The sequence below is a fragment of the Brachionichthys hirsutus genome, chromosome 17 (genome assembly GCF_040956055.1).
Source record: "Brachionichthys hirsutus isolate HB-005 chromosome 17, CSIRO-AGI_Bhir_v1, whole genome shotgun sequence".
Lineage (NCBI taxonomy): Eukaryota > Metazoa > Chordata > Actinopteri > Lophiiformes > Brachionichthyidae > Brachionichthys > Brachionichthys hirsutus.
The window spans coordinates 5,036,740-5,054,934 of record NC_090913.1 but is presented as its reverse complement, the minus strand read 5'-3'; the positions used below and the strand labels follow the sequence as shown (position 1 = coordinate 5,054,934).

Genomic DNA, 18,195 nt, shown 5'->3' with positions numbered 1-18,195 from the left:
TCTCATTTTTCCTCTGCGGTAACCTTTTCTGGTGACATAAATGCCAACAAATGCCCCCCCCCCCCCCATCACATCTGTCCCAAGCCTGCCAATCAAACACACAAGTGTCTTTCCTTCCAAATAGTTGCCTGGTAAAAATGAATTAAAGTTGAATTTCAGTCGTATCAGATTCTTATCCTACTATTTATAGAACTCCTCGAGCTCAAAGATGAACTGTTTCGCTGTGGTTTGTAAAGTGTATGGAGTTTCTAGAGCTAGCTGTTGTCACATCATGCAGCACAGTTTGCACAATGTGGATTTAAATATATATATTAAAAATTGTTTCGTTAATTTTAGGACAATGTTAATTGTGAATTTGTTACATGAAGGAGCAAACAGATGATTTCCTCTATGAAATTCTCGTGCTTTGCATAAAGATACAGTATATTTCATCATTTAGACTTTTAGAGGAAGCAGGATAATTCTATCATTCCTTTTCACTCTTAAAAAAAAACCAGGCAGATGTTCAAAGTTCCAGTGGGCTAAATTGTGAAGTACTGAGGCCAGTATAAACTGCAGCGTCAGCATCCTCTAAATGCAGCCTGTCCTGTAATTATCTACCGCCTCAGCCTCCAGCTGCTTCCTCCTCGCCTGCTTATTGTTGGCATTGCCTCAGTCCAATAATTCATATACTTTCCTTGTTATGTTCCTTTTATCCTGCACTTTGCACAACTCACGTTAGGATATTTTAGCTTTAGGGGTGTAAAAATAGAAATCACCTATAAACAGAATAATCTGGATTATCTACGTGGAAGAAACTCTCCACATAGATAAAACAGATCCTCGCTCTCCTTCGCCATTCGCTCTTCTGTCCTGCTGCATCCTCCTGCCAAGAAATAACCTTAGGAACGCGATAAAAGCTCTTTTTATTCTCTCCCACTGCGATTGTGACAGTTCATAGTAGCACACGTAGTCGCCATTATCACTGGATGTACCATCAACAACGCTGAGCGTGCAAACACAGCCCACACATATGGCCCCCCGCAATGTATTAGGGGAAATTTAGAAAAGGACGAACCCTTATCAAAGGAATTATGCATCACTGACACACACACACACACACACACACACACACACGTGCACACACGCATACACAATAAACTAGTGTTTGTGTTGAATAAAACATAGGATGGAAAGCGTGTCTTAGTACAGAGGCAGTGGGATGAATTATGGTAGGACTGGTTCTGATCCAGTATAAGATCAGTGTGAATTTGTTGCAAGACCAAATCTTTGATCTCACAATCTTTGTTTCTCCTCCCTCTGCCTCCATTCACCTGGCATTTAATCCCACTCATTTTAATCTGCACACAAATCCAGCGACCAGTCACACGTCCAAGGCATAATTAATTAATACTTCCTCTCTAAATCCTGAACTGAAACTGAAAGAGGCAGCTGGGGCAACACTATGTGGTGGTTATTTAAAAAAAAAACTTCTGTCAGAAACTGGCATTGAGGAGGAAGACGTATTTCTGGATTAAAAATAGATATAATCTGATTCTTCTGTATTCATTGTTGATGTCTATGCAGTGTCATTGCAGGGAAATCCAAAAATGATGGCCTACTCATTTAGCCAAAATACTCAATCCCTTATCTGGACCTTATCTTAATTTTAACCTTAACCATAATACCAGGACTTTACCAGCCTGCTGTTGAAGGTCCAGCCCAAAGGAGGACAGCACATCTAATCAACAGGATGAAAAACAATTCGATTCATAAAAAAAGCTTAATCCCTGGGTCTCTGGCCGCCCTGTAAATGGACTTGCTTTTGTGGGGACATTAATATTCTACTCAGTAACTGATCATTTTGCCTGCAGGTTAATTTAATATTTATTTCCGGTGTGTATGTCGGTGCAGAGAACGAATTATTTGCTTGGCCAGTGTGAGCCTGCTGCCGGTCTCAAGGACAGTCTCGCCTGCAGACACAACGGCCAAACAGCAGCTCGGTTGCACAACACAAACAAGCGTGAAATGCACGGGTCACGGTTTGTATGTGTAACGTTCCTCATCTGTGTTTGTGTGTATCAGACAAGGCCTCTGAAATCGCATCGATGAGTGATACTACATATAGTCTTTAAAAGTGCAACTCAACCAAGAGAGCCTGACTAACGCAGGTTTTGCTGAATTAATCGTCAATCAAACATATGAAAAACACCATATTAGCTTATCTTTTACAAGAGCTAAAGTCTGCCCGTGGTCAGTCAGTATATGAATCGCCCCAGAGGCTATGGAGGAGCATCTCTGCTTCACCGTGACACTGAAGCTCGCTCCACTCGTTCTGTTTGCTTCCTGTCTTGTTGCAGACTCATCTTGTGCATGTATTGACTTTACACTATTGATCGGTTAGAGCATTAAGGATGTCCGGCATTTAGTGGCAGCTACACCCTTGGAAACAGAAGAAATCTACCAAATAAAAGCTGTGGAAGTTAAATCATGTTTATTGGCTCCGCTCCGCCATTTATTAGTCTCTGGGCCTGGATCTGTATGTTTGGTTCATTTATGAGGAACAAATCTCCTGTCTGCATAATTCACAAATTGACCTCGGCTGTTTGACTTATTGATTTTTTGCTAGAGTGGGGCTCCTAAAGCATGCCTCCTGTCTTGTAGGGGAGGGGGGGGGGGGGGGGGGGGCTCCATCCAGAGCACACTGTGTTCCAGGCTGGTGGTTCTGGCTCACGGTCATGTCAGGGTTACTGTAGGAGGCTGTTACGAGGAGTAGTGAACGAAAAAACAAACATAACTACATTTTACAGTGTATATACTGTATATATATGTATATATATATATAAACCACTCTTATGACTTATATACATCTTTGTCGGGCTGTGACAAAGGCGGGTGAATGAAGACAACCAAGGTAGACGTCACATGATAAATAAACAATGAGCTTGTTGAGGTGAATATTCATTTGGCTGCGAGAGTAACAGGAAAGTCTTGTTCACGAACGATTCTTGGGTTTCTGTTTTTGTTTGTTTAATCCAAAATTAAAGAGAAAAGTAAATATTGGGAACTAGAGAATAACATTTGCTTGAAATTAAGAGGGAATTAAACATAATTATACATGAAGAAATAAAGCGTTTACTGAACGTCATCCAAGGAACTGACATTTAAATCCTTCTGAGGTAGACGGGGATCTTGTGTTCTACCTTCAGGCTTCAGATGGATCATTTCTCTCCACTCCAATTACACTATTGACAAACGTGGCAAATTATGCCTCCCTCTCTCTCTCTCCCTCCCTCTCTCGCTCTTTCTCCCTCTCTCATCCCCTCCCTGTCTTTCTCTCTCCCTCCCTCTCTCGCTCTTTCTCCCTCTCTCATCCCCTCCCTGTCTTTCTCTCTCCCTCTCTCATCCACCCCCCCCCCCTCCCTCTCGCCGTTCTCTGTCGCGGTTAGCGGGAGAGCGGCTGTCAGAGAGCGGAGCCTCGAACACGGAGCCTCGAACACAGAGCTTCGGGCTCTCCCCGCCATTTCCTGTTCCGATCCCTGGAATGTCGAGTAGCGGCTCGGGCTCTTCCTCCCGGAAGGAGTTCGACGTGAAGCAGATTCTCAGGATCCGATGGAGGTGGTTCGGCCACCCCACGGTCCCTCCCCCTCACTCCCCGCCGCTGAGAGACTACTTCGCTGGGAGGAGAACCGGAGACGGAGCTTCAGCGAGCGGCTGTAGCAGCGTGACCCCCGGCGCGGCGAGCACCGGAGGGCTGGCGGCCAGCGGCAGCGCCGGATCGGACCTCTGCACCGGCACCGGCAGTAACAGAAAGTTCACCGAGCCGCCGGGGCGCCGGGGCGGAGCGGCCGGAGCCACGGGGAACTCCTGTCCCCGCTCCTTCAGCCAGCCAGAGTGCAGGAGCTCCTCCGCGGCGCCCTCCTGGGTCTCCACGGCGCCGCAGTGTCGCTCAGGGCCAGCGGCGGACATGGAGCCTCCGCCGGCACCCGAACCCGAACCCTTCGCCCACGGCCGGTCTGAGGAGGAGGAGGAGCAAGCGGAAGAGGAGGCGCTGGCGGCGACACCGGCAGCGTCGCGCGTAGAAGATCCCAGCAGCCATCCAGAGACGGACTCCAGCTCCTGCAGGTGAGGAGCCACCGGGCAGGCTTTCATGTCCGGCTTTCATGTCCGGCTTTCATGTCCGGCTTCTTCACGCATCGGTGTTAGAATTTGAGCAAACATGTTCAGTTGGTCGACACTTAAGGTTAAATATTGAATCAAAGGGCCACAACTCCACTAAAATGATTTTTGGCTGAGTGTTATTGCTGTCATCATTTGCAGCGAATGTGCCTATACAATGTGTTGTATTGGTGTGAAAAGCCTTTAATAGTTACCATGGAGACAGGAAGCATAACAAAAGGCACTTAGGGCGTCGTAACTCCCCCCCGAAGTGCATCTTCTAGATTTATGCTCTTATAACGATGCAGCAGTAAAACGTGATGCAGACGCAGAGAATGTGGGTTTTCTATGCTGGCATAATGATGCATCCCATCATGCTCTCTGTTCCCAAGACACACATAAGGACAAATAAATTATGTCTCTCTCAAAAAAAATCTTTGTTTTAATGATTCATGTCTCTTTCATTGTTTTCACCCAGGAGTGTATGTCTGTACGCGAGAGGCAGGACATGAGTGAAATGTGATTTTTAAAAATATCTCTCGTCTTTGTTGGCGGGAGTCTGACAGACGACACAGGAAATAGCTTCTTCACTCGAGTGACGCACATGAATCTGGTGCACATGAATCTGGTGCACATGAATCTGGTGCACATGGATCTGGTGCACGTGCCGGTCCGACATACAAGCACATGCACGATGCGTCGGAACAGATGCTGAATACGTATCGCTCATGCACGCAGATATAGCCCTGGCCTTGGGCAGGCTATCGTTGCCATGCCAACACTGATATGTGTGTCTGCTTCCCTTTTTTTTTGTCTCCACTCCTGAGACTTGGGCATAGTAGGATACCTCAAGAAAACAAGCGACAGAATCCCAAATGGGATCTTAGAGGAGACGCATACAGAATCCCAATGTGACGAAGGGCTCGCCTTGACTCCACTGATCTCATTTAAAAAAAAAAACTTAATCCCTGTAGTCTCTTTACCCTCTCTCTCCCGGTTTCCTGTGGTCCTCCGTTCCCAGATCTATGTTCACTCATTTCCCCTCCATCTTCTCTCCTGCTAATGTGTTGGAAACCAAAAACATTTGTATGTCTCTCCTCATGGCGGCTGTAACATCAGGCCAGGCGGGCACTGCATGATCACGTCCATCCATCCATTTGCTTCTGCTTTTTCTGCTTTGCGGGTCACAGGAGTTGCTGGAGCCTATCCCAGCTTGCTGTGGGCGAGAGGCGGGGTAAAACCCCGAATATAGACAAACAATCATTCACACACACACAAACACAGTTATAAACAAAGGACAATTTGGAGTAATTAATTCACCTAAATTGCATGTTTTCGGAGGTAGGAGAACACAGCAAGAAGGTACCGGGTTTGAATCCCATTTGTCCAGAATTCGTATGTTCTCCCCGCGTCCGTGTGGGTTTTCTCCGGGTTCCGGTTTCCTCCCACCTCCAAAAACATGCCGTTTACATCTAATGATTATTCTAGAATTAACCGTAGTGTATGTGTGTGTGCCTGAGCTCTTTATGTGGCCCTGCGATGCGTTGGCGACGTATTCGGGGTGTACACCGCCTCTCGCCCATAGCAAGCTGGGATAAGCTTCAGCAACTAACGCGACCCCCCGCAAAGCGGAAAAGTGGGGTAAAAAAATGGATGAATAGAAGTATTAGCTGTTAATCTACAGCGTAATCCGACTAGGTAGTTAATCACAAGGGATTGTGTGTGTGAGTGGAAAAAGAGGCAACAGCAGTTGAGTGAGAGCCCTTGCACGGTGCTGGGATTTAAAGAATCTGGCTGCACAGTGTTGATTTGCCCCAGACAGGCTCTGTCTTTCTCCTCTCGCTCTATCCCCCTCTCTGTCCATGTTGAGAGTATGCCAGGTTCAATTATGGGGACTTTAAGGCGACACTTCTCACTTCAAAGCCTTCTCCTCTGGCAGTACTTATAGCCATACCATTCTCCTGCATGCGCACTCGCACAGATAGCAGGAACGCTGGCCAAAAAGCCTCCTTGGAGGGTTAGAGTGGGATAGAGGAAACGGAGGCGTAGATGGATCCTGGGGATGATGGGATGAGGTGGAATGCAGTGAGTGATGGATCAGCTGAAGAGGATGAGAGATATACGGAGTCGCGTCAGAGCAGCATGCACAGCTAGAATGTGTGCTTGAATACGTACTGTAAATGCCACTTAGAATGTGTGTAGCCATCGCTCAGTATGTCGGTCTGTCTTCAAAAATAGATTTCCCATAAGAAATAATGGAAACTAGATTAATCACAGATTAATTATGGAATTTCCCGATGGGATTATTAAAATATTCTGATTCTGAATCCGTTCCTACGCACCAGATAAATGCCCATTTACGTAACGAACAAAAATATAAACGCAACACTTCTGTTTTTGCTCCAATTTTTTCACGAGTCAAAATCAAAGATCTAAGACTTGTTCTATGTACCGGTACACAAATTTCTCCACGTGTAGCCACGTCAGCCCAGGACCTCCACATCCACATCCGGCATCTTCACCAGCAAGATCTAAACAACAGATAGCGCATGAAAGTGTAAATAGTATGAGAAACAAAAGAATGATAATAAAAGATAATTTAACCCAATTCTGTATCATTTACTAGAGGTGGCAAATTATCGCGTTAATTGCAATTAATTAATTACAGTCATATTTAGGGCGTTATTTCTTTAGTTGCGTTAATCTAATTTTTAACCTCCAACTTTACTTTTCGCAGGAGACGAGTACGGAATGTAATGAATACCTGAACTGCCCCAGTGGAAGCGTGCTCGGAGCGCTCGGCCATTTAACGGCAGCATCTGGAATTTGCTCGTATCGAAAATGTATGCCCGTTTCTCAAAGCAAAAATATTGCTCGCAGGTTTGCTCGTGTCTCAGAACACTTGTATTTCAAAGCACTTTACTGTTTGCTGTACAAGGAGCAATATTCTGCCGGACAGCAAATTTATTAAGTACATAAGTACAAATACCTGAAAGAATACAAAATAAAGAAGAAGCCAGGTGCAGAAAAGCCCAGGAAGACATATGATTGATTCTGAATGTATAGTTTAAGAAAAGGTATTTTAAAGTATTGTCTTCCCATAATTTCAAGCCAAGCTCTATCCTTTGGTTCATGTGAGTATAAATGTGTGGAAAATTGTAGTACCGGTATATAGGACAGTTTCAAAGAAACACACACACACATGTATACAATTCTCAACATTGTAGAGTGGAAATAATTCATCGTAGGAGTATGAGTTCATTTCTTATCTCCTCTGCTGTGGGGGCTGGTGCAACTTGCTCTTGAGTTAAATAGGGAAGCAGAACTTTGGCTCTCATAAATGTAGAACGCTGGATCGGGAGCCATGATGCGCTGATGATTCACGGGGTAACATATCCTTAATGAATGCACACACCTCATTTAGGCCTGGCTGGAAGAAAAAGACATAACCTCCTAAGAATTCTACGCTTCCACCAATGAACAGTGAAGGTTGAAATCATTCTTTCTCAGAACGCTGTGCCTTTTCTCATTGTTCATGGAGATACAAGTAAATTGGCTGCTAGTGGGGAGCCGAGTCATTTGCTGCATATCTCATTTGTTCAGCTCCTTTTAAGTGGGCTAAATTTATCTGCCCATTTGCACCCAGTGGATTGGACCATTAAAGGTATTTCGTCTACTTCTTGTGCCGTAGAGTGACTCTTTTAAAAAGTTCAGGTGATGAGAGAATGACGTACAGACCACACACACACACACACACACACACACACATACATGTTAGTTTGCGTTGAACAAAAGAAAGTCTGCATCCACACATGAACTCAAAGCCTTTGTCTCCCTCTCTTTGTGTTTGTGTGTGTGTCCGCGTGAATGCCGCCATTGTCCTCGTCTGCTTGTCACTGCGTGGGCAAAGGACCTCGAACAGCAGCGCCACACTGTCCTCGTGCGTCTCAATGGAGCCCTGCGCGTGTCCCGAGGAGTGCGTGTTCACTGCTCTGTCCCATGCAGACGCCACCTTCCGTAAGATGGAGGGCTACCTGAGATCCAGGCAGCTGTGTGATGTCATACTGGTGGCTGGAGACAGACGGATACCTGCACATAGGTAAGAGTCTCTTTAACGTGCATTGGAAGGATCCCATGCACTTCAAACCTGGCAACACGCTGAGACAGATGCTGGTCCACCCGAAAGACAAAACACCCAGACACAAACAATGCAGTGTCTGCTGTCCAGTGCAGCGATGAAGACAGGGACGGGTACATTAGGGAGACCAAACAACCGCTCCACAAGCGTTATGGCTCAACACAGGAGCGCAAACTCCTCAGGACAAGACCCAGCAGTCCACCTGCGCCTGAAAGACACGGGACACCCCTTTGAGGACAGGGAAGACGGGTGGTTTGAGAGCTGGAGAGAAACCATCCCTGAACAGAGGAGGAGGATTAAGACAGCATCGATCAGCAAGACTCAACGCAGCGTTGACCTCTGTCCCCAAAATCCACCGCCCCCAGCCACCCCTGGGCGCAGCTCAACATAGCAGCTCACTTGAGGGTTGGGGGGGGCAACGACCCTTCACCTTATTAATGCTAATGACTCCTGAAGAGTAAGGCTTAGTTCACACTGAAGGCTGCAGTGACCCAAATCCGATTTTCTTTGCCCCTATGCGACCTGTAGCCGGTCTGTTCACGCCAGTCTGAACGACACAGATCAGATTTTTTTCAAATGCGACCCAGGATACTTAATGATACAGTTTTTTAATGTATTTATACTTAGTGGGAAACCTGGGGCTGTTTCGATTAACACAAAATGGATATCCTGGCAGTAATGGTGGAAAGACACACACGAAGCTCAACAGCTCTCGCTCTCTCTGTTTTTAGTTTTTATCGCAGTCAAGCTTGAGAAGCTCAGCTCACACAGATATGTGGTTGAAAACGGGAGCAATGTCAAAATAGCTTTGTTAGCTAGAATGGGGAACTCCTTGGCAACAGATAACCAGAAACTGTCCAACGTTTAGCTTTAAACCACCATCTTGTTCAGTGAGTTCCTCTCGCTCCTTTAAAGTCAGGCCCTTTATGCTGAGGTTCCTAACAAAGGCAAAGCATTCTGGGAAGGCTGAATAGAAATAAAATGACAACTTTTCCTCAAGAGGTTTCAAATGTGTGCAAATCACCTCGCACATTGCAGCAGTGTTGCCATCATGCAGTTTCTCGCTGCACCTTTAAACGGACTCCGTTCATTTTATCAGTGCTTGTAAGCAGGTTTTCATTTCGGCCTTGCGTTGTGTGTTACGGTATACCTTGTCTGCATTTGAGGTAGCTTTGAGGTCTCTCTCTCCCCCCTCACAGACTGGTCCTCTCTTCCGTGTCGGACTACTTTGCAGCCATGTTCACCAGTGATGTGAGGGAAGCCAAGCAAGATGAGGTGAAGATGGAAGGAGTAGACCCTGATGCATTGTGGGTCCTGGTGCAGTACGCATACACAGGTACCCATACAAACTCATGACTTTTATGAGAGAAAAGATTTGTTCATCCTAGGAGGCTCCTCAATTTTTACCTTCTATGATGATTACCAGTCCTGGTTAAGTGTAGACTTCTAGTATTTATTTATCAATATATTGGATTTTATAATGTAAATTTCTTATATTCTATGCAGAGTGAACATTCAAATGCCAACATGTGGCCAAATGTAGAACAAGTGAATGCACGTGCACCATGCACGTCTTTGTCTGAGCAGAAATGATGGTTTGGACGAGACAAATTGAAGAGTACTGATTTCAAACCCTTTTAATTACAACATTCTAAACACTTTCCAATGTTGCTCTTCTCTTTGTCTTTGTCTTCATCCTCCAGGCCGTCTTGAGTTGAGAGAGGACACCATCGAGTCCCTGCTGTCAGCCTCCTGCCTGCTGCAGTTGTTGTCTGTGGTTCAGGCCTGCTGCTCATTCCTCATGAAGCAGCTCCACCCCTCCAACTGTTTGGGAATCCGTTCCTACGCCGATGCTCAGGGCTGCCATGACCTGCAAAGGGCCGCTCATGCCTTCACCATGGTGGGTATACCTCCAGCGACAGTAGCGACCGACTGATTATGAAAACGGCTCTAGTACTAAGGATGTAGGACAGTTAAACTATTCTTCCCTTTTCCCCCGTCGGAGTCGGTCATTTTTCCAGTCTTGTTGTTATTCTTGATGACAGGAGAAGATACAAATCCTTAAACTGAGCTTTATTTGTCAGACAAATCAGGATAGGGGCAGGCAATGAGACAGTTCCCAAAAATCATCTGTTCTTCATCCTTCCTCCTCTGACCTTTCTCGATTCTGCATGACCTTCTTTTTTTTTTTTATCCAATCCCTCCAGCTCCCAACTCTAACCGAAATGTCTTTGCTCTGTCATCCTATTATTAACCTTTTCATCTGTAATTAATTCTTTATTACTTTGTTATCATTATAACTTAGAACTTTTACCTTTCTGTGCACCAGGAACACTTTTTAGAGGTGGCAGGAGGCCAGGAGTTCATGTTGCTCCCAATGGATGAGATGGAGAGGCTGCTCAAATCCGACGATGTCAACGTGCCAGACGAGGAGACTGTGGTAACCTCTTTGCTGTCGTGGGTCGGTTATGACGCCGCTACACGAGAACCACACCTCCCCTCGCTGCTGGCTTACATCCGACTACCACTGCTGCAGCCACAGGCGAGTGCTACAGAGAACGCTGACGCGTCATATTGCCGGGGACCGAAGCGTTGCGGTTAAAGTTCACTCTGTTCACGCTGTTTTTGGGAGAGATGCTGACACAGATTACTTGTAGGTGATCTCGGGAGCAAAAGTGGATGATTTAATATTGCATGGCCCTGACCTAACCAAATCTGACTTTATATTATACATAAACTGTACTACATTGTGCAGCATGGAAGGCGCTGTAAGTGTTTATTTTATTGTTCAACCCATAATTGCAGATTCCATTATTCCATTGCTTTGATACTTGAGGACACGATTCTGTAATTCCTGAATGCAAATAATAATAATAATAATAATGGGTTTCTGTGCTCGAAATCTGAGATGTTGAGGACAGATTGGTCTTCTAGTGTGTCAGTCAGATGAGCCGTGTGTGTGTGTGTGTGTGTGTGTGTAAACTCGAATGGTTGCTAGTTGGATGTGATCTAATCCTTCAATCAGTGAGAAAGCTTTCTTTCAACTTAGACTCTTGTACAGAGCAATGCCTGCTTATGTTTACCTCACATTTGTGTTCTTGTTTTGTGTGTGTGTGTGTGTGTGCGCAGTTCTTGGCGGACCTGGAGTCCAACCCTATGCTCCGGAACAGTATGGAATGTCAGCGGCTGCTGATGGAAGGGATGAAGTATCACCTCTTGCCACAGCGTCAGCCGCTGCTTCAGAGCCCCCGCACCCGCCCCCGCAAGGCCACCGTAGGGGCCATGTTCGCGATTGGGGGCATGGATGCTACAAAAGGTAGAGGACTTGTTTACACATAATGCTCAGCGGTACACAATAGCGCTCTGACAATTCAAGTTTTAACCAATAACGTTAAGCCGACACGAGAATTTCAAAGACGGCTCCTCCATTCATGTCCGCTTCCTGGCTTTTGATATTTACCGAGAAACTCAGAGTAGACTTTTGAAGAATATCTTAAAATGGACCTGATGAGTTGTAAACAGTGGATTGAAAATGTTAAGCAAAAAAGAACTGGAGCAGAATGAGTGTCAGGATCGAATGGGATTAATTTAGAAGTCGCAGAAATGCAAATTACAGGACAGCAAGTTCTTCTTTCGATCTGCTTTCTCCAGGGGCTACCAGCATCGAGCAGTACTGCCTGCGCCGGGACACGTGGAGACAGGTAGCCACCATGAGTGGACGGAGACTGCAGTTCGGTGTAGCCGTCCTCAATGGCCGTCTCTATGTGGTCGGTGGCCGAGACGGACTTAAGACTCTCAACACTGTGGAATGTTACAACCCGCACAGTAAGACCTGGAGCGTTGTGCCACCCATGTCGACACACAGGCATGGCTTAGGTGAGCATCGTCAGGCAGCAATGCAGGAAAACTGGTTTTAAAGATGTTGGGAAATGTTTTTTTTTTTTTGTTTGTACATTTTAAGATTGCTATTAATCGTATATTTTAAAGACCCCATATTATGAAAAGTACACAACCGAAACAAAAAACATGTCCTTCCCTGGCCTGTCAGACAAAATGACATCTTCTCGCTCATCTGGCAACACAAATGTTCTGGACAATAAATCCCTTTTTACATGGAGGTACCAACGTGCTGCTAACTCCTCCTGCCGGATGAAGAAACTAACTCTCGTCCTGAGATTTTGTGGCTTTACAGACTTGTCCAAGCTGAAAACATTTTGGGTTAGTTGTCGAGGATTTTAATAATATTTTCATGTTTGTGTGTCACAGGGGTCGCTGTCCTCGAGGGGCCCATGTACTCGATAGGAGGACACGATGGCTGGAGCTACCTTAGCACAGTAGAAAGGTACCCGTTGCGTACTTTGCATGTATTAAGATATATTTTCATGTCACATACTCCATGTAGAATCATAGGAGGCATATGGTTTTATGCTCACAAAAAGGCCATTAACAGCAGTTTATCTAAATTGTCAAGCAACATTTTTTTGGAAAGTGGTGATTCTCAAAAATTCACTGTTTCATACACTTTAAAAAACTTTTTTTAATGAGCTATCTTATATCATGAGTGGTACATAGTTGTTGTTTTGGTCTTTCTTACGAGGTGGGACCCCCAGGCTCGCCAGTGGAGCTTTGTGGCCAGTATGGCGACACCCAGAAGCACAGTGGGAGTCGCTGTACTCAATGGAAAGTGAGTGTGCTCAAAATAACAATAATAAAGATGCAAGTTCATACAGAAACAACTGATTTGCCTTTTCATCTTGCTGTGTGTGTGTGTGTGTGTGTGGGGGGGGGGGGGGGGGCTTGACATCTGAGTGTGTTCATGGATGCCCCAGTTTCTGCTCATTTTGTCTGATTTTCCAAGCCCCACAGAATATACTTTACTGTGACTACTATACAAACACCGAACGGGATCTGAAGCGGGGCATGTGGGTGAGAGTGTGGGTGAGAGTGGGTGAGAGTGTGTGTGAGTGGGTGAGAGTGGGTGAGAGTGGGTGAGAGTGTGTGTGAGTGGGTGAGAGTGTGTGTGAGTGGGTGAGAGTGTGTGTGAGTGGGTGAGAGTGTGTGTGAGTGGGTGAGAGTGAGTGAGAGTGGGTGAGAGTGAGTGTTTCCATGAATCGATAACACCATCTTTCGTCTTCAGACTGTATGCGGTCGGAGGTCGTGATGGCTCATCCTGCCTGCGCTCAGTGGAGTGTTTTGACCCCCACACCAACAGGTCAGGCCAGAAGTGACGACTTCCTGCTGCTTCACTTCCTGTCTGTTGATGTTTTCAGTGAAATGCATTGTCAACCTCCATCTGCAGGTGGAGCGGTTGCGCTCCCATGGCTAAAAGGCGCGGGGGTGTGGGTGTGGCCACGTGGCATGGCTTTCTTTATGCCATAGGGGGTCACGATGCTCCGGCCTCTTCCCTTGCATCTCGGCTAAGTGATTGCGTGGAGAGGTGAGTCTGTTTATACTACCGGTACGTCTGCTACTTGCTGCTGTACTTTCAGCTTGTCCCGCCACAGAAAATCAACCTTCTCCGGTATTTAAAACATGCCGCATATGTTCAAAGGAATGGTTCAAAAATATGAGCGCATAAAATATAAGAAATGTACTTTTTTATCAGTAGTTACATCAGAAGTTTGTGTGTAACTGAGCTGTAATCAGGACATGGTGAGCATAGCGTAGAAATATGCATCGAATGAAATGAGAAGCAGGGAAGCAACAAAACAAAATTCACCTGCTAGTATTTGTAAGTACTTTTTTTTACTTTTGACAAAAATGAAGGACAAATATTTATACCATGTACCCAATCCATAACACCAACTGTTAATCCATAAATTAGCAGGAAGACTCTGGAAGGTTAGTGTGCTCAGGAAATAACTAAGAACTGGAGACGGCTGTTATGAACTGTGATTTATACACCTCAGATTGGGTTTGGACTCAGTAAATTAGGTATAGCATGTTATGTAATGAGACTAAAAAAATGTATGTGTGTGTGTGTGTGTGTGCGCAGGTATGACCCACAGACAGATGTGTGGACAGCAGTCGCCCCCATGAGCATCAGCCGAGATGCCGTTGGTGTTTGTCTCCTTGGAGATCGTCTTTATGCTGTGGGTGGTTACGACGGGCAGGTGTATCTAAATACTGTAGAGGCTTACGACCCTCAGACAAATGAGTGGGCACAGGTACACAGCAACACACACACATACACACACACAGGACTCTGTACAAATGAATGAAGTCTAATTTTATAGGACAAGCGTACCCAGATTTACACGACCATATGAGTGTGCACTCGTATGTAAAAAGACACAATGACTGTATTTGTAAAGCCTTTCCTTCCACACAAAGGATCATCTATTCCTTTCCGCTGTTTATTCTTGAGCGGTCTGCTCTGTGTGAGCACCTTAAGGATCCAGATGTGACTGTGATTTCTCTGTTTTCTTTTTTGTTGTTGTTGTTGCTCCAGGTAGCACCTCTGTGTGTTGGCAGAGCAGGAGCATGTGTGGTGGCCGTCAGACTGTGAAAGCACCAACACCTACTTTCATCAGCCGACTGTGTACCAATGTGACTCAGAGATTCTCCTCTTTGTTATGGCGGTTAGTTACTCCGTGGACTTCATCTGCCTACAGCCATATGTCACAACACTGCAGAATCCAGACCATGATTTACTCCGGAATGACCGCTGTTATATTTAGGGTTCATTCAGGGTTTAGTCGTGTGTCACACTTCATATTTGAGCATCGCTTTTGCCAGAAAGTGAACTGCTATTGATGGGGAGGAATCTGTATCGAGCGTGAGAGAGCAGCCACCTCGTTCCCCTTGTTGATGTTGAACACACACACACACACACGCACACACAAAGCTACTTGTCTGTTTTCAGCTTCTCTTTCTGCTGACAGGAAGGTGAGACACTGTGACAAGATCTTCTTGTGAGCCTTGATGCTATTTTCATGCTGTATGCTCTTTTATTTTTGTCCTACATTTGGTAATGTCTCTCCCGTTCTTCCCTACTGACAAATGAAAGAATGACTATTGACGTAATCGGAGAATCCTTGTAAACAGCCATTCTGTAAGAAACACTGGGACTCTATTTTTTTTTCAATCAATGCACTTCACAAGTATTTGCATGGGTGGGGGGGGGGGGGGGGGGTCAGGCAAGCATTTCTGTCTCCCCTACAGATCTTTCCTCTGTGTGTGTGTGTGTGTGTGTGCATCGATTGCACACTTCCACTCTCCACATCGTCTATGCAGGTTCAATGCTTAGCAGATATCATCCACATGTGTGGATCCACCTGTTTCTCTGGCATGTGTGTCTGTGTCTACATACACTGTGCGCCTCGTGCACAAGAGGGCAAACTTCTGACAGTAAGAGGCAGATCTAGACCTGAACTGACAGATCTAGAGCTAGTGTGGCCTGCAGGATGCTCTTTAGAAACACCCACACGCACACAGGCACGCACGCACACACACGTAACTACGTAGATGAATGTCTATAGTGCCCCAAGAGTCAGGGAAGATTGAAAAGCCTCTCTCTCATCTGCTTCACATCAAATATGGACGGATGAGTGATTCCATTACAGTGAAACTGATGTTTATTCAAGCGTAATGCACGACTCTGCAAGAAAACCTGCACGCTGTTTTATTTAAAGATCCTTTTCTTTGTGTCGGTTATAGTTAGAGTTTGGTTTAGAGTGAAATGATAAAAGGTAGACATTCCAAATCAGTCTGTATTTAGTGTATAATATGTATAAAAATGAATATAAAATCTGTCTTATATATGTATTCAGTGCACACTAAATACAGTATGCCATGTGTTATTGTGTTTTTGTACAATGAATTTAAATGAAGAAATAATAATGTGACAGCTTGGCAGAAACAGTAAAGATGCTTATCTCCTCTTTTTTTGTACAGGACTATTACAAGTCTTCTTGTACAGTATAATAATATATAGGCTGCTGTAATATGCTGGTATTGGTCTTTTATACATTAAAGTCAAGGTGTGATTTAATGTTTGTCTGTTTTTCCACCATATAAAATACCATTATACAAGATTTTAAAAATAAAAGTTCATCATTTTTATTGCACAGATGTTTCTGCAAGCACTTCCCATTTGTCACATAACTATAAATGCCATTGTGGTGTAAATTTCTATTTTTATATGTGGCTCTTATCTCTAGCCTGACAATGGCCTTTGCAGTTCAGCGCTTTCTGTGGTTTATGTTTTATTTTTTTTCACTTCTGAAGTATGTCTTCAAATTAATTTCTTCGACCTGGAGGTTAATATGAGTCCTCATTTCCATAATTGTAGATGCTTTACCTTAAGGCAGAACCGTGTGTATGAAGAGGAATGATCACAATTTACAGTTCCAGTAATCAAACCAGTAAGACAGCAATCAATAAGCTAACGGATTTACTCTGTTATGTTAGGGAGACTGTAAATCATAACTAGCTTCCGGTGGTGTTGAGAAGTGACCTTCCCGCTTTAATGGCACCATGTGCAAACCACCTTTTTCTGGTCGAGAACCTGTCCATAAAGATTATGAACAGGACCGGTGCTAAGGGGAAGCCCTGCCGGAGTCCAACATGCACCTGGAACAGGTTTGACTTGCTGCAAACCAAGCTCTGACTTCGATCATACAGGAAACGGACAGCCCTCAGCAAAGGGCCCCGGACCCCATAACCCTGAAGCACCCCCCCCCCCCACAAGATACCACGAGGGCCGAGGTCAAACGCCTTCTCCAAATCCACAAAACACATGTGAGCTGGTTTAGGCGAACTCCCACAAACCCTCGAGCACCCGATGGAGGGTCTAGAGTTGGTCCAGTGTTCCACGACCTGGAAAACGCCATTGTTCCTCCTGCATCCGAGGTTCGACTATCGGCCTGATCCTCCTCTCTCCAGCAGCCTGGAATCCCCCCCCCCCCCCCCCCGGGAGGCTGAGGAGTGTGATCCCCCTGTAGTTGGAGCACACCCTCCGGTCCCCCTTCCTGAAGAAGGGGACCACCACCCCGGTCTGCCAGTCCAGACGCACTGTCCCCGACTGCCATGCGATGTTACAGAGACGTGTCAACCAACACAGTCCCTGCACATCCAGAGACTTGAGATACTCAGGGTTAATCTTATCCCCCCCCACCGAGGAGCTTACAAGATGAAATGTTATTATCCTCGATATTATTATCCAATATTATTTTCCTTCACTCCATGTGGACGGCTTAAAGTTACAGGTGGTCCTGCTGATGATACAGGACTAGTTCTTCATACTTCCTGTATTTTTCATCAAGCACCACTTTAGAGGCTCCTCATTGGCTGATGGCTGTTGCTATGACATCGCTTTAGCTTCCGCAGACGCTTCAGACAGAAGCATTGTTGTCGGGGGTACACGCCACGCTCGACATCCTTGGGCCAAGCCGTATGAAGATAAAAGAAAGTTCGGACGAGATAACGCAGCAAATATGAAGGTTGGCGCTCGGGCATTAACTTAAAGTAGCGTTACATCCGGTTCCGGTTTGAGCTACATCACACGAGAGGGTTTCATTTAGCTAGCTGTCTTAGCTAGCTAGCTTTAGCTCTCATTGCAAAACTTGAGAAAACACTATAAATTTAATGTTAATGTCTTGCATTGGCTAAAGTTGGTTAAACAAACTTTCTACCTGAACTGCAGCCCACTAACGAATTGCTTTTTAGGTGTCGAACAGTTCTTCCAACTTGATAAGCTATTAAAATGTGCAAGCATTTAACGAAAGTAAAGTAGTTCCAGCCCTTTCATCTGCTCCCGTAGCATGTTAGCTATTGTGTACCCTTTTCTAATTGTACAATGTAAATTGTAATTATTGTGTTTACAGAGTGTTTTCATTCTGAATGACAAGTCCTGGTCGGGTTCGAGGCTACTGTACAAGTGGCAGAACAGCCTTGGTAATTATATCGCTGTTGCGGGG

General features: G+C 45.3%; 1 protein-coding gene across 1 annotated transcript; it reads left to right on the top strand.

Moving 5' to 3' along the window:
• The first annotated feature begins 3,400 nt into the window (after positions 1 to 3,400).
• On the top strand, positions 3,401 to 14,783 carry klhl5 (kelch-like family member 5). Its single transcript, XM_068750566.1, has 13 exons — positions 3,401 to 4,104; positions 8,048 to 8,236; positions 9,475 to 9,611; positions 9,979 to 10,175; positions 10,605 to 10,817; positions 11,405 to 11,591; positions 11,927 to 12,151; positions 12,542 to 12,617; positions 12,873 to 12,959; positions 13,413 to 13,487; positions 13,575 to 13,712; positions 14,271 to 14,442; positions 14,727 to 14,783. The coding sequence occupies exons 1-13, from the start codon at positions 3,524 to 3,526 to the stop codon at positions 14,781 to 14,783; spliced, it is 2,334 nt and encodes a 777-aa protein (XP_068606667.1). The 5' UTR covers positions 3,401 to 3,523.
• Positions 14,784 to 18,195: the final 3,412 nt, after the last annotated feature.

Bases quoted from the DNA above. Each gene is read 5' to 3' on its own strand.
- klhl5 (XM_068750566.1), top strand. From the start codon at position 3,524: ATGTCGAGTAGCGGCTCGGGCTCTTCCTCCCGGAAGGAGTTCGACGTG. The intron at 11,592-11,926 runs GTAGAGGACTTG...TGCTTTCTCCAG, and splicing joins GGGCATGGATGCTACAAAAG to GGGCTACCAGCATCGAGCAG. The intron at 13,488-13,574 runs GTCAGGCCAGAA...CTCCATCTGCAG, and splicing joins TTTGACCCCCACACCAACAG to GTGGAGCGGTTGCGCTCCCA.